This window comes from Hemiscyllium ocellatum, chromosome 44 (genome assembly GCF_020745735.1).
Source record: "Hemiscyllium ocellatum isolate sHemOce1 chromosome 44, sHemOce1.pat.X.cur, whole genome shotgun sequence".
NCBI lineage: Eukaryota > Metazoa > Chordata > Chondrichthyes > Orectolobiformes > Hemiscylliidae > Hemiscyllium > Hemiscyllium ocellatum.
This window is the reverse complement of record NC_083444.1, coordinates 1,386,953-1,403,314: the sequence shown is the minus strand read 5'-3', so window position 1 is coordinate 1,403,314 and position 16,362 is coordinate 1,386,953. Positions and strand designations below refer to the sequence as shown.

Sequence of the window (16,362 nt, the reverse complement as noted above, 5' to 3'; positions counted from 1 at the left end):
AGTGCCGCACTGTCGGAGGGTCAGTGCTGAGGGAGTGGGCACTGTCGGAGGGTCAGTGCTGAGGGAGTGGGCACTGTCGGAGGGTCAGTGCTGGGGGAGTGGGCACTGTCAGAGGGTCAGTGCCGAGGGAGTTTCGCACTGTCAGAGGATCAGTGCTGAGGGAGTACTGCACTGTTGGTGGTTCAGAGCTGAGGCAGTGCTGCACTGTCAGAGAGTCAGAGCTGAGGGAGTGCCGCACTTTAGGAGGGTCAGTGCTGAGGGAGTGCCGTGCTGTTGGAGAGTCAGTGCTGAGGGAGCACCACACTCTCAGAGGGTCAGTGTTGTGGGAGAGTGTACTGTTGGAGTGTCATACTGAGGGAGTGCCACACTGTTGTAGGGTCAGCACTGTGGGAGAGGGCTCTGTCAGAGGATCAGTGCTCAGGAAGTGCCAGACTGTAAGAGGGTCAGTGTTGAGGGAGTTCCGCTGCATTATCCATGTTACAGCAGTAACAAATCTCTGAATGTGCTTTGATGGCAGTGTGACCCTTTTGGTTGTTCAGTGATGTTGAAATGCAAGATCTTTCTTTTATACCAGAGTATGATTTCAGGCCCCTTACTGTCCTCTGCTGTGTCGACCACACCATTTTCGCTTCTGTTTTCTGGTAAGAGTAATCAATGTGCCTGCTGTTTCTGTGCAGACTGGAGCCTGGGGTTGCTTTGATGAGTTCAACCGCATCAATATTGAGGTGTTGTCTGTGGTAGCCCAGCAAATCCTCTCTATTCTGTCAGCGCTTTCTGCGAACCTGACTCGCTTTGTGTTTGAGGGCCGTGAGATTAACCTGGTCTGGTCCTGTGGCATCTTCATCACCATGAATCCAGGTGAGACGACTGGAGTTTTCACTATGCCTCAGCTTCACCGTCGAGGCTTCCCTTGATCCCTGAAGCTCAGTGCTAAGTCCAGCTTCATTTCATTGAAGCTGCAGAGCTGCTCCCCAGCCTCTGCTGCTTCGCCCAACTTGAAGATGGGCAGGTGTGGAGAATGGGTGAGATCTGAACTGGGTTTCCCTGTCCTCAGGATTAATGGATGACCCCAGAGTACAGACTCCTCTTGGTCGTACTGATCAGAGTCTGATTTAATTTTACATTCAGGTTGAGAGGGAGAGGAGTGGGTTAACATGACTGAGAAGGGGCAGCCGTGTGGGCATGGAAGCTGAGCTAGGTAAAGTGGCTGAAAGGCCTCCTCCTGTTCCTGTTTCCGGCAGTATCACAAGAGACTAATAGCGAGTGGCCGAGTGCAGAGGTTTGGAGATAACACAACTGTTGTTTATTGCAGGGTATGCTGGCCGTACCGAGCTGCCAGACAACCTCAAGTCAATGTTCAGGCCCATCTCCATGGTGGTTCCTGACTCAACACTCATCGCTGAGATCATCCTGTTTGCAGAGGGATTCAACAACTGTAAGGTGTGCTCTGTGCCCTGCCCTTTCTTACATATTCTCAGTTACTTTGAACAGTTTATCCATTTCCTCAATTTCTTTGGGCTCCCACACCACCTGGCAGCCTCTCCTCCACACCACTCCATCCATGCCCCCAAATTAAAACGGGGGCAATATTCATCAGCCTGCTCTCCAATCTTGGAAAGGGAGCGTCTCTCAGCCAACTCCCAACTATCCATTGACATCCATACACAGAGTAGCATTGTGTGATATCCTTGCAGTCAAAGCTTTTTTGCAAGAGGTTGGCCTTTAGTTATAAAATAAAAGATCTGCTGCTTTACAACGTACTGCACTGTGAACCTTCATCAAGGTCTCCAGTGGAGTTGCAGTTAGACAATGGTACACTTGCTTTTGTTGGACACTGCATTGAGTCCAGGAGTTGGGAGGTTGTGTTGCAGCTGCATGGGGCATTACTGGGGCCACTTTTACAAGATTATGTGCAATTCTGGTATCTCTGCTCTAGGGAGGATGTTGTTAAACTTGGGAAGGTTCAGAAAAGACTCAAAAAGATGTTGCTGGGGGTAGAGAGTTTGAGCTCCAGGGAGGGGCATGGATAGAATAAATAGCCAAGATCTTTTCCTAGGGGTGGGGGTGCCCAAAACTAGAGGGTATATGTTTAGGGTGAGAGGGAGAAAGTTTAAAAGGGACCTAAGGGACAACTTTTTCACACAGAGGGTGATGTGTGTGTGGAATGAGCTGCCAGAGGAAGTGGTGGAGGCTGATACAATTACAACATTTAAGAGGCATTTGGATGGGTATATGAATAGGAAGGGTTTGGAGGGATATGGGCCGGGTGCTGGCAGGTGGGATTAGATTAATTTAGGATATCTGGTTGGCATGGATAGGTTGGACTGAAGGGTCTGGTTCCATGCAGTACATCTCAATGACTCTCTGAGTCAAATAGCAAAAGGCTATTCAGCTTAACAAGCCTGATCTTTTGAGATTGATTTCAGCCCCCACTGATCTGCCCTCTTTTTCCTTTCACTAGAAACACTTTGCGATCTTCGCACAAAGCCCTGCCATCCCAGAATAGTGTATGTGTCTCTCTGCAGAATAGTGTATGTGTCTCTCTGCAGAATAGTGTATGTGTCTCTCTGCAGAATAGTGTAAGTGTCTCTCTGCAGAATAGTGTAAGTGTCTCTCTGCAGAATAGTGTATGTGTCTCTCTGCAGAATAGTGTAAGTGTCTCTCTGCAGAATAGTGTATGTGTCTCTCTGCAGAATAGTGTATGTGTCTCTCTGCAGAATAGTGTAAGTGTCTCTCTGCAGAATAGTGTATGTGTCTCTCTGCAGAATAGTGTATGTGTCTCTCTGCAGAATAGTGTATGTGTCTCTCTGCAGAATAGTGTATGTGTCTCTCTGCAGAATAGTGTAAGTGTCTCTCTGCAGAATAGTGTATGTGTCTCTCTGCAGAATAGTGTAAGTGTCTCTCTGCAGAATAGTGTATGTGTCTCTCTGCAGAATAGTGTATGTGTCTCTCTGCATTCTAGACCCTTCACTGCAGCTGCTTTCACAACCCACACACTGCACTTACATTCCTTCCCAAGGGCATGAAGCCCAGCTTCTGGGATCGTTTCTCCCCTGTTGGTCAGTGTCCATTGGGATTTGGCTGGAAGACTGTTCTCAAACCCAAGTCACACGACAGCAGGAGAAAGTAGAGATTTTCACTTCATTGTTCGTGGCTGACAGCTTGTGTGCTATGTTCTCCTTGAAGGAAAGCAGAGAAACGTAGAGAAGAGCTGGGAGATAATTTGGGTGGAGTCTGATTGGCAGGATGCTGACAGTGCTCTCCATGTTCCCGTGCAGGCCCTTGCTAAGAAAGTCTACACCCTTTACTCACTGGCCGTGCAGCAGCTGTCCAAGCAGGATCACTACGACTTTGGCCTGAGGGCTCTCACCTCACTGCTCCGCTACGCTGGCAAGAAGCGGCGAGACAAGCCTCAGCTCTCTGACGAGGAGGTAAGAGCAGGACTTAGAGAGGAGATATAAAAGGTGCAGATTAGATTGCTATCAGAACTGAGAGGTTATTGCCATTAGGAAAGACATAACATGCTGGAGCCTGGTCTCTAGGCAAGAGAAAGTTGGCACTTCCCTTAACAGAGACTCTTTTAAAGTATGACAAGTTTTGATAGGGTATATATACATCGAGAAGATGTTGCCATTTGTAGGGAGGCTAGAGCTAGGCACTGTAAATAAAGGTAGCCCTGAATACATCCAGTAGGGAGTTCCGAAGAAACTTCTTTCCCCAAATGGTGGTGAGAATGTGGAACTCATGCTTCAGGGTAAGTTGGATAAACATGTGAAGGAGTAAAGCATAGAAGGGTCACTGAGAAAGTAAGTAAAGAGGGGTGTGGGAAAGGCTCATATGGAACTGAAACACCAGCACAGAACAGATGGGCTAAATGGCTTTTCCTTTTCGATGTAATCCGTCTTTCTTTCCAGAACCATTTCCATGGTGAAAGGAGTTGCACAGGTAGCACTGCTGAGGTCGTATTATATCGGAGGTTTCTCACTTGTGTTATCTTGGTGAGTGAGTGGTTTTGTTGTTCCCCAGGTCCTCCTGCTGTCCATGAAGGATATGAATATAGCCAAACTGACCTCGGTCGACCTACCGCTGTTTGCTGCTATTGTGCAGGACCTGTTCCCAGGAGTGGAAACTCCAGTCCTGGATTATGGAAAGGTGGGCAGAATGTGGATATAATTTCGCAGTGGGTTCATCATGCATGAAGTAAATATTTTGTCGGCTAAAACAATCATTATGGTTGTTAGGAAATGCAGCCATATTATGAGCTGGATTTGCCCAAGTTGCCACATTGTTAAAGGCTAACAGAGAGATGATTGTGCCCACCTCTGCTTCTGCATGTGTAAACAGCAGGGATGAACAGCCTGCTTAATGCCCTCATTGTGAGATTGGTTTTGCCAGAGGCAGTAGGGTGCTGGCTTTGCTCAGTAATGCTTTTCCAGTTCTCTCCCTGGATTGCCGCTCCAGGAGGGAGCTATTCCTGACATTACTTGATGGTCGATAACAATAACCACTGTGGCTGAACTTAGTTATGATGAGGAGTCATCTAGACTCCAAATATTAGCTTGCTTTCTCTCCTGGCTGGCTGTGATTTTCAGCACTTTTTTGTTTTCAGTTAGTTCTGTCCTCAGTCTGTGTCCGGTGGGATCACTGGAAAATGATTGAGAGTGTGAAGCCTGATGGATTATCTCTGTTCTCAAGCCCAGGGGACGTCAGTGGACAACACTGGACTCCACACTGGCTGCCAACTGAATGAACTGACTGTGAATATTGAATAAACTGAGCCCATGGTACAATTGGCCTGTCTTGCTTTCTCTTTCCTTCTGTCACAGCTTAAGGAAGCAATTGAAGCCGAGATAATTGAAATGGGCTACGTGGTAACGGAGTTCACAATGGCCAAAGTGATTCAGCTACATGAGACCAAGAGCTCCCGCCATTCTGTCATGATTGTGGGAAAAACAGGCAGCGGCAAGACCGTGGTATGGCGGACGTTACAAGGGGCCCTGTCGGCCCTCCACAAGAGCGGAGACCCCAACTACAATTTTGTCAAGGTCAGTAAACAGGCAAGAAACCCAGAAAAGTCATAACTCATCAGGCTCAGGAGTCACGGGAAGGAGAATGGGATGGGAGGGTGGAAGGGACAGGCATTTAATGAATGCCAAGACACTGGGTAGCTTAGAGGAACAGAGGGATCTTAGGGTAATTATTCACACATCCTGAAATTGGCAGAGAGCATGAATAGATAGTTAGAAGGTATTTTGGACATTTGCTTTCATCAGTGGTGGTAGAGTATAACAGCAAGGAGGTAATGTTGGAGTTGTGCAGAGCGTTGGTCAGGCCCCAGCTAGGGTATTGTGTGCAGTTCGAGTCCCCTCCCTACAGGAAGGACGTGAGAGCACTTGAGAAGATTCACCAGGATATTGCCTGGGATGGAGAAATTGAGCTAAAAGGAGAGACTGGATAGGCTTGGATAGTTTTCTTTAGAGCATAGAAGACTGAGGGGGCATGATTGAGATATAAAAGATTATGGACAGAATGAGTAGAGGGTACTTGTTCCCCTTTGATGAGGGGTCAATCATGAGGAGGCATAGTTTTAGGGTAAGGGACAGGAGATTAAGACGGGATTTGGGAAAAAGCTCATTCACGCAGTTGGTGGTGAGAATCTGGAATGTACTGCCTGGGAAGATAGGGAAGGGATGGTCACCAACGGGAAGGGATGGTCACCAACAGGAAGGGGTGGTCACCAACGGGAAGGGATGGTCACCAACGGGGAGGATTGTCACCAACGGGAAGGGATGGCAACCAACGAGGAGGGATGGTCACCAACAGGAAGAGATGGTCACCAACGGGGAGGGATGGTCACCAACGGGGAGGGATGGTCACCAACAGGAAGGGATGGTCACCAACAGGAAGGGACGGTCACCAACAGGAAGGGACGGTCACCAACGGGGAGGGACGGCCACCAACGGGGAGGGATGGCCACCAACGGGAAGGGACGGCCACCAACGGGGAGGGACGGCCACCAACGAGGAGGGACGGCCACCAACGGGGAGGGACGGTCACCAACGGGAAGGGATGGCAACCAACGAGGAGGGATGGTCACCAACAGGAAGAGATGGTCACCAACGGGGAGGAATGGTCACCAACAGGAAGGGATGGTCACCAACGGGAAGGGATGGTCACCAACGGGAAGGGACGGTCACCAACAGGGAGGAATGGTCACCAACGGGAAGGGACGGTCACCAACGGGGAGGAATGGTCACCAACGGGGAGGGATGGTCACCAACGGGGAGGGATGGCCACCAACAGGGAGGGATGGCAACCATCGGGGAGGGATGGCCACCAACGGGGAGGGATGGCCACCAACGGGGAGGAATGGTCACCAACAGGAAGGGATGGTCACCAACGGGAAGGGATGGCCACCAACGGGAAGGGACGGTCACCAACGGGGAGGAACGGTCACCAACGGGGAGGGATGGCCACCAACGGGGAGGGACGGTCACCAACGGGGAGGGATGGCAACCAACGGGGAAGGATGGTCACCAACGGGGAGGGATGGTCACCAACGGGAAGGGATGGCAACCAACGAGGAGGGATGGTCACCAACGAGGAGGGATGGTCACCAACGAGGAGGGATGGCAACCAACGAGGAGGGATGGTCACCAACGGGAAGGGATGGTCACCAACGGGGAGGGATGGCCACCCATGGGGAGGGATGGTCACCAACAGGAAGGGATGGTCACCAACGGGAAGGGATGGTCACCAACGGGGAGGGATGGCCACCAACAGGAAAGGATGGTCACCAACGGGGAGGGATGGCCACCAACAGGAAAGGACGGTCACCAACGGGGAGGGATGGCCACCAACAGGAAAGGATGGTCACCAACGGGAAGGGATGGTCACCAACGGGGAGGGATGGTCACCAACGGGGAGGGATGGCCACCAACAGGAAAGGATGGTCACCAACTGGGAGGGATGGTCACCAACAGGAAAGGATGGTCACCAACGGGGAGGGATGGTCACCAACGGGGAGGGATGGTCACCAACGGGAAGGGATGGTCACCAACGGGGAGGGATGGCCACCCACGGGGAGGAATGGCTACCAACGGGGAGGGATGGCCACCAACGGGGAGGGATGGCCACCCACGGGGAGGAATGGCTACCAATGGGGAGGGATGGCCACCAACGGGGAGGGATGGTCACCAACGGGGAGGGATGGCCACCAACGGGGAGGGATGGCCACCAACGGGGAGGGATGGTCACCAACGGGGAGGGATGGTCACCAACGGGGAAGGATGGTCACCAACGGTGGAACAACAGAAATTGTACGGTATTTGAGTGGCTGAATTGGAGGATCACAGAGGCCCCGGCGAGTCGGAGATGCTAGAGGTTAGAGACACAGGCAGATTTACAGCAGCCACAGAGGCCTATTGGTATGGGGAGAGTTGTAGGGCATTAGAGAGGTTGGAAGTGTTGTAGCAGCTGGAGAAGGTTTTAGAGATAGAGAGGAGTGCTGGGGCTGGAGGAGGTGACAGAGCTACAGAGGCTTGTAGGGGCTGCAGGGATAGAGAGATAGAGATGTGGTAAAACTACAGACAGATTTGGAAATGGGGATGAGAGCTTTTAAAATTAAGAATGAGGAAGAACAAAAGGAGCATAGTGGTACAGGAAATTGGTATTAGCCTGGATGGTACGTGTGGAAATAAACATCAACCCAGACTGAGTGGGCCGAATGGCCTGTGGTATTGTATTATATGATTCTAAAGGAAAGGTTTTCAATGAGAATTGCTCTTTTTGTTTTGAACTTTAACATTTCCTCAGTAATACTGTGTACAATCCTGGTCTCCTTCCTATCGGAAAGATGTTGTGAAACTTGAAAACGTTCAGAAAAGATTTACGAGGATGTTGCCAGGGTTGGAGGATCTGAGCTACAGGGAGAGGCAGAACAGGCTGGGGCTGTTTTCCCTTGAGTGTCGGAGGCTGAGGGGAGTCCAGAACTAGAGGGGCATAGGTTTAGGGTGAGAGGGGAAAGATATAAAAGAGACCTAAGGGGCAACTTTTTCACCCAGAGGGTGGTACGTGTATGGAATGAGCTGCCAGAGGATGTGGTGGAGGCTGGTACAATTACAGCATTTAAGAGGCATTTGGATGGGTGTATGAATAGGTAGGGTTTGGAGGGATGTGGGCCAGGCGCTGGCAAATGGGACTAGATTAGATTGGGGTGTATGGGCGGCATGGACGGGTTGGGCCGAAGGTTCTGTTCCCTTGCTTGTGAATCTCTCTGACTCCAATGCCTCCTCTTCTGAGCCATTGTCTTCTACCTTCTCTGATTTTGTGCTTTGTGGGCAGGAGTACCCTCTGAACCCAAAAGCAGTGTCGCTGGGTGAGCTGTATGGCGAGTACGATCTGTCGACAAATGAATGGACTGATGGAGTGCTCTCCAGCCTGATGAGGAACGCCTGTGCAGGTACGTTGACTCCAGTTGTGATGGGCTACATCACCGAGAGTCAAGGGGGAAACTCGCTACTCAGACTCCAAACAAACACAAAGGAAGATGGTTTGTGATTGTTGGTGGTCAGTCATTTCAGCCCAAGGACATCTCTGCAGGAATTCCTCAGGGTAGATCCTTTCTAATCACCCTGTTCAGAGATGTTATAATGCACTTCTGAACCCGAAGGCCTCCTGGTTGAAAAACGGGGACACCACCACTGCACTACAAAGACCCCCGTTTCACAGGTTAGTGCCTAAACCTAAACATCTTCAGCTACTTCAGCAATGACCTTCCTGTTATGCTGCACTGGGGAGGGAACACTGATTCCTAAGCCCCGCTGCTCCTGAGTTGCCACAGAAGTCAATGGTTTACATAAACAATGTTAAAGTCCTTGATTTAGCTGTCTGTTGGAATCAAGTTAACAAAAATACTGACTACTTAACAATAACTAACATTTATTACAAATAAGCAAATGCTGCTCACAGGTAAGTACCTGTGAACTTTCTACACATGGCTCGACCTAACTCCCCACCACTTTAACCCCAACACATGCAGTCAAAGAGATACAGACAAACAAAAATAATCTGCAAAATACTTCCACAGCACCAGTGCGCAGGGTTCACTGAGATGTTCCTTTCAGCTTACCAAGAATTTCTGACCTTTGATTACCTTTCTGTAGGGTTCCTTCATTTCTTCACAGGAGGCACAGATGGTTGGCTTACTATGAAACCTCTTAATTACTGTTTAAAGGTAACAGCTCATGGCTATGGGTGTGAAAAAGAAATTCCTGACATCAGGCTTCGGGGATTTGTATTTTTGACACACACACACAAACACACACACACACACACACACACACATATACATACACACACATACATACACACAGACACATACACACAAACACACACACACATACACAAACACGCATACACATACACACACACACACATACACAGACACACACGCAAACACACACAGACACATATACACAAACACACACATACACACCCACACAACACACAGACACACACACACACACATACACACACACACACACACACAGAGACACATACACACAAACACATACACAAACACGCATACACATACATACACACACACACATACACACCCACACACACACACATACACACCCACACACACACACACACAGACACGCACACACACACACACACGCACACACACAGACACACACACACACACACACACACACACACACACACATTCCAGCGTTCTGAAGCTCTCTGTTATTCACACCCACAAGCTGTGCAGCTGCCCAGGAATCAGTCAGAGAGTTGTCTTCAGCCACAACTGGTCACAATGCACAAGCCAATCAGCTATTTATTGCGAGATAAATCTTATCCTCCCAGTGCCATGTCCTGTACAAACAGCTTCCCCCACGATGTGAATGAGAGAAACTGCAGTATAAACACCACACAGGATGAGTATCAGTCATCTGTTTTTCGAAAAGCAGCAAATCCTTTCACAGTTCTTTGGTTTTTAAACAATCCTTTCCCCTTTTTAGTCTACAATCAAAAATACAGAAAATCAAATGATATTGTTATTACACTTCCCCTGGACGGAAGGTCTGAAGTGGGGATGGTAACCAATGATAGCACAATGTAAATCAGAAACAAAAACAAAAATTGCTGGAAAAGCTCAGTAGATCTGACAGCATCTGTGGAGAGAAATCATTGTTCATGTTTCAGGTTGATTGACCCTTCCTTAGAACTGCTAGATCTGCTGAGCCTTTGCAGATAATAACATCTCGCTGAATGCAAAATGAACTCTTCCACCCTACTGTTCTTTTGACAATTATCTCAAATCTGTGCCACTCTGTTTACTGATCTCTCGCTGAGATAGTGACAGGGGCTAGATCAATGCAGGCTTTCCTTTCTAAAAGTATTGATGTGGTTTAATTTTCCATTTGTGTTTTCTGGAGCTGTTTGCTCCCTCCTCTTCAATTTAACCACCATTCCATGTTTTAAACATTTAACAGCAGGATTATATATCAAAGTAACTCCAGGGAGCATAGATTTAAGAGTAAGTGAATGAAGACATGAGTATGTAGCATGGAAACCCCGAGGGGATATGACATCTAATTTACAGGGACTGTAGATCACAGAGATTCATGGTGTTTGTCCTCAGCTGCTTTGCTGGAGGGTCCCATACGTCTTGCAGTTTCTGAAAGCAGGGCATTGCTACAAACTGGACACCTCTTAACTGAGTAATTCTACAATGTTGTGTTGCTGGCCAAGAATTGCGAACATTTCTCATCTCATAATGAAAGTTCTGCAGATTACCCGCCTTGCAATTGCAATAGAAATTGAGATGCTGTCAGTCCCTGAAATGGAAACTGGGAGCTAGTTGGTCACAGATGCGATTTAAGATGCCCATTAATGGAATAGCCTGGGAACTGAATTGCTGCGTAGACCTTTACTCAGTGGTAGAAGTAGAAATGATAGATGCAGCAATGTCAGACCAGCATGCTGCTAATTTAAAAGAAATTCTGAGGTTGTATCACCATCACTTTTTCTCTGTTCTCAGGATGAGAGTGTTGCTGGCACTTTGCACTGAGTTATCACCCTGAGAAAGTGAGGGTGGTAAGGGCCTGCCAACTCTGTTTGATCAGTGAACTCCCACCCTGTCAGATACTCCTGCTCAGACCTGGGCAGAGTCTCCCCAGAGCGGAGTGCCCACAGGTCAGGCCACAAGATTCCTGCGACACCCCACACAAGCCTCCAGAACACACTCGGCAGGGCTGACCCCTACTGTGGGCTGACCACGAGCAGGAGGTACGTAGGCAACCTCAAATGCTGCCTGCATCCCTCCACCCCCTGCCAAAACAGAGATGGGTGAACATAAATATGTCAGGCCTGGAGGGACAAAGGTGACGCAGTGGCTGAGGGTGATCAGAGAAGGCAGATGGAGGCAGAAGCTTAAATCGATAAAAGGCAAGATGAGGAAGACTGTCAGAACGCATGATTTAAGAATGCAATGGATTCCAGGTGGGGTAGTGCCAATAATAAAAAGAAAGGCTCGCTTTTTTATTGCACCTTCAGTCACTCTGGGCCATCCCCAAGCAGCTTTACAGCTATTGACATTCTCTCCACGATTGTCATACTGCATGCTTCACAACAAGCCCGTCCCTCGTTGCCGGGTAACTTTAGTTCTTGCTGATAATATTGATACCAGGGAGAATCCCCATGCTGTAAATTGTAAGGTTGTCCCCTTTGGCAGGAAGAAGGGAAAGGCAGAATGTTATTAAATGAAGAGAGACTGCATAAGACGGCAGTACAGAGGGGTTAGGGTGTCCTTGGACTGTTAACAAGCAGGTACAGAGAGGGATGAGGAATACCCATGGCATGTTGACCTTCATTGCCAGAGGGATGCAGAGTTTTGCTGCAACTGTATAAAGTTTTGGTGAAATCAGACATGGGGTACTGTGTACAGTATTGGTCTTATTTAAACAGGATAAAATTGCATTGGAAACAATTGAGAGAATGCTCACTAGGCTGACACCATTGATGAAGGGATTGGTGAATGAGGAAATATTGAGCAGATTGGGCTGAAATTGAATAATACAACGTTAACTTATTAACCCTTAAGGTTATGAGTGGGCTTGACAGGTTTTAGGTGCTGAGAAGATACTGAATGTGACTCACCCTCTATATTGACCCTTTGGCAGTGGGGCACCATCTCAATACTGTCACTCTAACAGTGCAGCACTCCCTCAGCACAGACCGTCCGACAGTGAGCACTCCCTCAGTACTGACCCTCCGACAGTGCAGCACTCGCTCAGCACTGACCCTCCGACAGTGCGGCACTCCCACAGCACAGAGTGTCCGACAGTGCCCACTCCCTCAGTACTGACCCTCTGACAGTGCGGCACTCCCTCAGCACTGACTATCTGACAGTGCGCTCCCTCAGTACTGACTGACAGTGCGCTCCCTCAGCACTGACTATCTGACAGTGCGGCACTCCCTCAGCACTGACTATCCGACAGTGCAGCATTCCCTCAGCACTGACCCTCCGACAGTGCGGCACTCCCTCAGCACTGACCCTCCGACAGTGCAGCACTCGCTCAGCACTGACCCTCTGACAGTGCGGCACTCCCTCAGCACTGACTATCTGACAGTGCGCTCCCTCAGTACTGACTGACAGTGCGCTCCCTCAGCACTAACTATCTGACAGTGCGGCACTCCCTCAGCACTGACTATCCGACAGTGCAGCATTCCCTCAGCACTGACCCTCCGACAGTGCGGCACTCCCTCAGCACTGACTGTATGACAGTGCAGCACTCCCTCAGTACTGACCCTCCGACAGTGCGGCACTCCCTCAGCACTGACTGTATGACAGTGCGGCACTCCCTCAGCACTGACTGTATGACAGTGCGGCACTCCCTCAGCACTGACTACCTGACAGTGCGCACTCCCTCAGTACTGACCCTCTGACAGTGCGGCACTCCCTCAGCACTGACCCTCTGACAGTGTGGCACTCCTTCAGTGCTGACTGTCTGACAGTGCAGCACTCCCTCAGCACTGACTATCTGACAGTGCAGCACTCCCTCAGCACTGACCCTCCAACCATGCCGTGCTTCCTCAGTATTGAACCACCATTAGTGTGGCACTCCCTCACCACTGCATTCTGAGTGGTATTGTTCTGAGGTTGAGTTTCTGGAGTGGGACTGGAATGGATCAACCTCTCACTCTGGCTTGGTTTGCTAGCTCCTGCAGTGTGGCTGGCAGTGACCCAAGTGATTTCAGAGACACTCAGATACTCTGCTGAGGGAGCACTTTGGGTTTTTTCCAATGCATTAGCTCCATGCGTGAAGATATGTATTGAATGGTCACAGTGGTGCATATGTTTCAGATAGACCTGAAGAAAAACACTAAGCTGCTGATGAAATGGTTTGTAACTCAGAAACAGTGAATTTTTTATTTAATTTTCATCCGGTTGGGTGAGCTCACGCAATTAATTATTTATCCTTGTGTTCTCTTTTACTGCTGGCCCATGGCTTAATTTTGCATTTCCACACCCCAGACACATAGTGGGGAAATCAGTGCAGCTTACATGAAGATTGAGCCGAGGAGATTCCTGAATGAATTGTTCCTTCACCTGTTTGTTCAGTTTTGGTTGGCAGGGTGGGCTGGGTCACCCCATTAATTATTGATGTTTCAGGTTGATGTTTGGAGGTTCAGGCCTTGTTTAATTTAACATTCCATACATAATGTGAAGGCAGAGCTGTTGTCAGCACATGGAAGCTCTGATTCATCAACACAACTGGCACTTAACCTTCACCCAATAGTTTGTCAGTCTCCACATACCTAACTCTTCTCCTGGTGATCACCATTTCCTTGAACTAGCTTCTTTAAGCAGATCAATTTGATCATGACCACAAGCATGCTGCATGAATGGTTTCATGGAAGGTGTAGCTAGAGAAGGCCATTTGGTTCATCGTGCCCGTGCTGGCTCTTTGAAAGCACAATTCAAGTCAGCCTGTCTGTCCCACTCAGTCTGCCCTCATTGCCTACAAGACTGTTCCTCTTTGTGAGTTCCAGTTGCTTCTGTTTATCCGCCAGTGCATTTTTAACACAGACGGTCTGATTTATGCTAGTTTTCAATATCATTTCTTTTAGGTTTGGCTTTTGGATTTTGAGTTTGTAACATGGAGTGGGGGGGGGGGATGCGTGACATTTCTGTGTGTCTGAAGTTAATAATTAGCTTGGAATGATCTCTGTAGCCATGGTGATTTCCTTTGAAATGGTTTGTGAGGTCGACTTTGACAGTCTAATAAGCTCTGGTTTACATAGGATTTTGTTTTTAGCCAGGTAAAGCCTTGTGCTTTAATATTTGTTTGACTTTGTTCACAGTTAAGATGAACACCCAAAGTAGAGAGAGAGAGAGAGAGACAGAGAGAGAGAGAGAGAGAGAGAGAGAGACAGACAGAGAGATATTTGTTTCCATTTGATGTTGTTTGAGGCTGATTTGTGGTTCCCTGCACAGAGATGCGTTTCTGAAGCAGTGCTCCTGAGAAGAGGAGAACATTGTAAGCTAAATTACCGGAGAGTAAAGAGTGATAGTCCCAGACCAAAAGGAAACTTGAAGATGAGCGCATTTAAACTTCGGTTTGTGATAATGAACTGTCAAAGATTCAGGTCTAAGAGTTAAAGTCACAGCTGCCTTATACTAAAACAAAGAGCTGTGGAAGCTGGAAATGTAAAACAAAACCAGAAATTGCTGGAGAAACTCATTACATCCGGCAGCACCTGGAGAGGCAGCAAAAGGGTGAATGTTTTGAGTCCAGTCATCCTTCTTTAGAATCAGGACAGTGTAGCAGCAGGTCATTCTGCCCACTGAGTCTACACTGACCCTCCCCCAAAAGAACTGCCCACCCAGTCCCACCCCCCCACCCTATAATCCTGCATATTCAATGGTTAATCCACCTAGCGTGCAAAACCCTGGGCTCAACGGGACAATTTAGCATGACCAGTCCATCCTAAACCTGCACACAATGGGACAATTTCCCACGGCCAACCCACCCAAACCTGCACATCCCTGGACACTATGGGACAATTTCCCATGGCCAATCCATCCTAACCTGCACATCCCTGGGCACAATGGGACAATTTCCCACGGCCAATCCACCCTAACCTGCACATCCCTGGACACTATGGGACAATTTCCCATGGCCAATCCATCCTAACCTGCACATCCCTGGGCACAATGGGACAATTTCCCACGGCCAATCCACCCTAACCTGCACATCCCTGGGCACTATGGGACAATTTCCCATGGCCAATCCACACTAACCTGCACATCCCTGGGCAGTATGGGACAATTTCCCATAGCCAACCCACCCTAACCTGCACATTCCTGGGCACTATGGGACAATTTCCCATGGCCAATCCACCCTAACCTGCACATCCCTGGGCACTATGGGACAATTTCCCACGGCCAATCCATCCTAACCTGCACATCCCTGGACACAATGGGACAATTCCCCATGGCCAATCCACCCTAACCTGCACATCCCTGGACGCTATGGGACAATGTCCCATGGCCAATCCACCCTAACCTGCACATCTCTGGTCACTATGGGACAATTTCCCATTGCCAATCCACCCTAACCTGCACATCCCTGGTCACTATGGGACAATTTCCCATGGCCAATCCACCCTAACCTGCACATCCCTGGACACTATGGGACAATTTCCCATGGCCAATCCACCCTAACCTGCACATCCCTGGACACTATGGGACAATTTCCCATGGCCAATCCACCATAACCTGCACATCCCTGGACACTATGGGACAATTTCCCATGGCCAATCCACCCTAACCTGCACATCCCTGGGCACTATGGGACACTTTCCCATGGCCAACCCACCCTAACCAGCACATCCCTGGGCACTGTATGGGACAATTTCCCATGGCCAATCCACCCTAACTTACACATCCCTGGACACTATGGGACAATTTCCCATGGCCAATCCACCCAAACCTGCACATCCCTGGACACTATGGGACAATTTCCCATGGCCAACCCACCCTAACCAGCACATCCCTGGACACTATGGGACAATTTCCCATGGCCAATCCACCCTAACCTGAACATCCCTGGACACTATGGGACAATTTCCCATGGCCAATCCACCCTAAACTGCACATTTCTGGGCACTATGGGACAATTCCCCATGGCCAATCCACCCTAACCTGCACATCCTGGGCACTATGAGACAATTTCCCATGGCCAACCCACCCTAACCTGCACATCCCTGGGCACTATGGGACAATTTCCCATGGGCGGCACGGTGGCACAGTGGTTAGCACTGCTGCCTCACAGCGCCAGGGAC

General features: G+C 49.1%; 1 protein-coding gene across 1 annotated transcript in view; it reads left to right on the top strand.

Annotated features, from left to right (window-relative positions):
* dnah2 (dynein, axonemal, heavy chain 2) overlaps positions 1–16,362 on the top strand; it is a 288,980-nt gene that overhangs the window by 142,169 nt on the left and 130,449 nt on the right. Inside the window, exons 35-40 of the mRNA XM_060854787.1 lie at positions 678–858; positions 1,313–1,440; positions 3,279–3,431; positions 4,027–4,152; positions 4,827–5,045; positions 8,344–8,461. Of these exons, the coding sequence (XP_060710770.1) occupies positions 678–858; positions 1,313–1,440; positions 3,279–3,431; positions 4,027–4,152; positions 4,827–5,045; positions 8,344–8,461 (925 nt within the window). The remainder of the gene's footprint in view (positions 1–677; positions 859–1,312; positions 1,441–3,278; positions 3,432–4,026; positions 4,153–4,826; positions 5,046–8,343; positions 8,462–16,362) is intronic.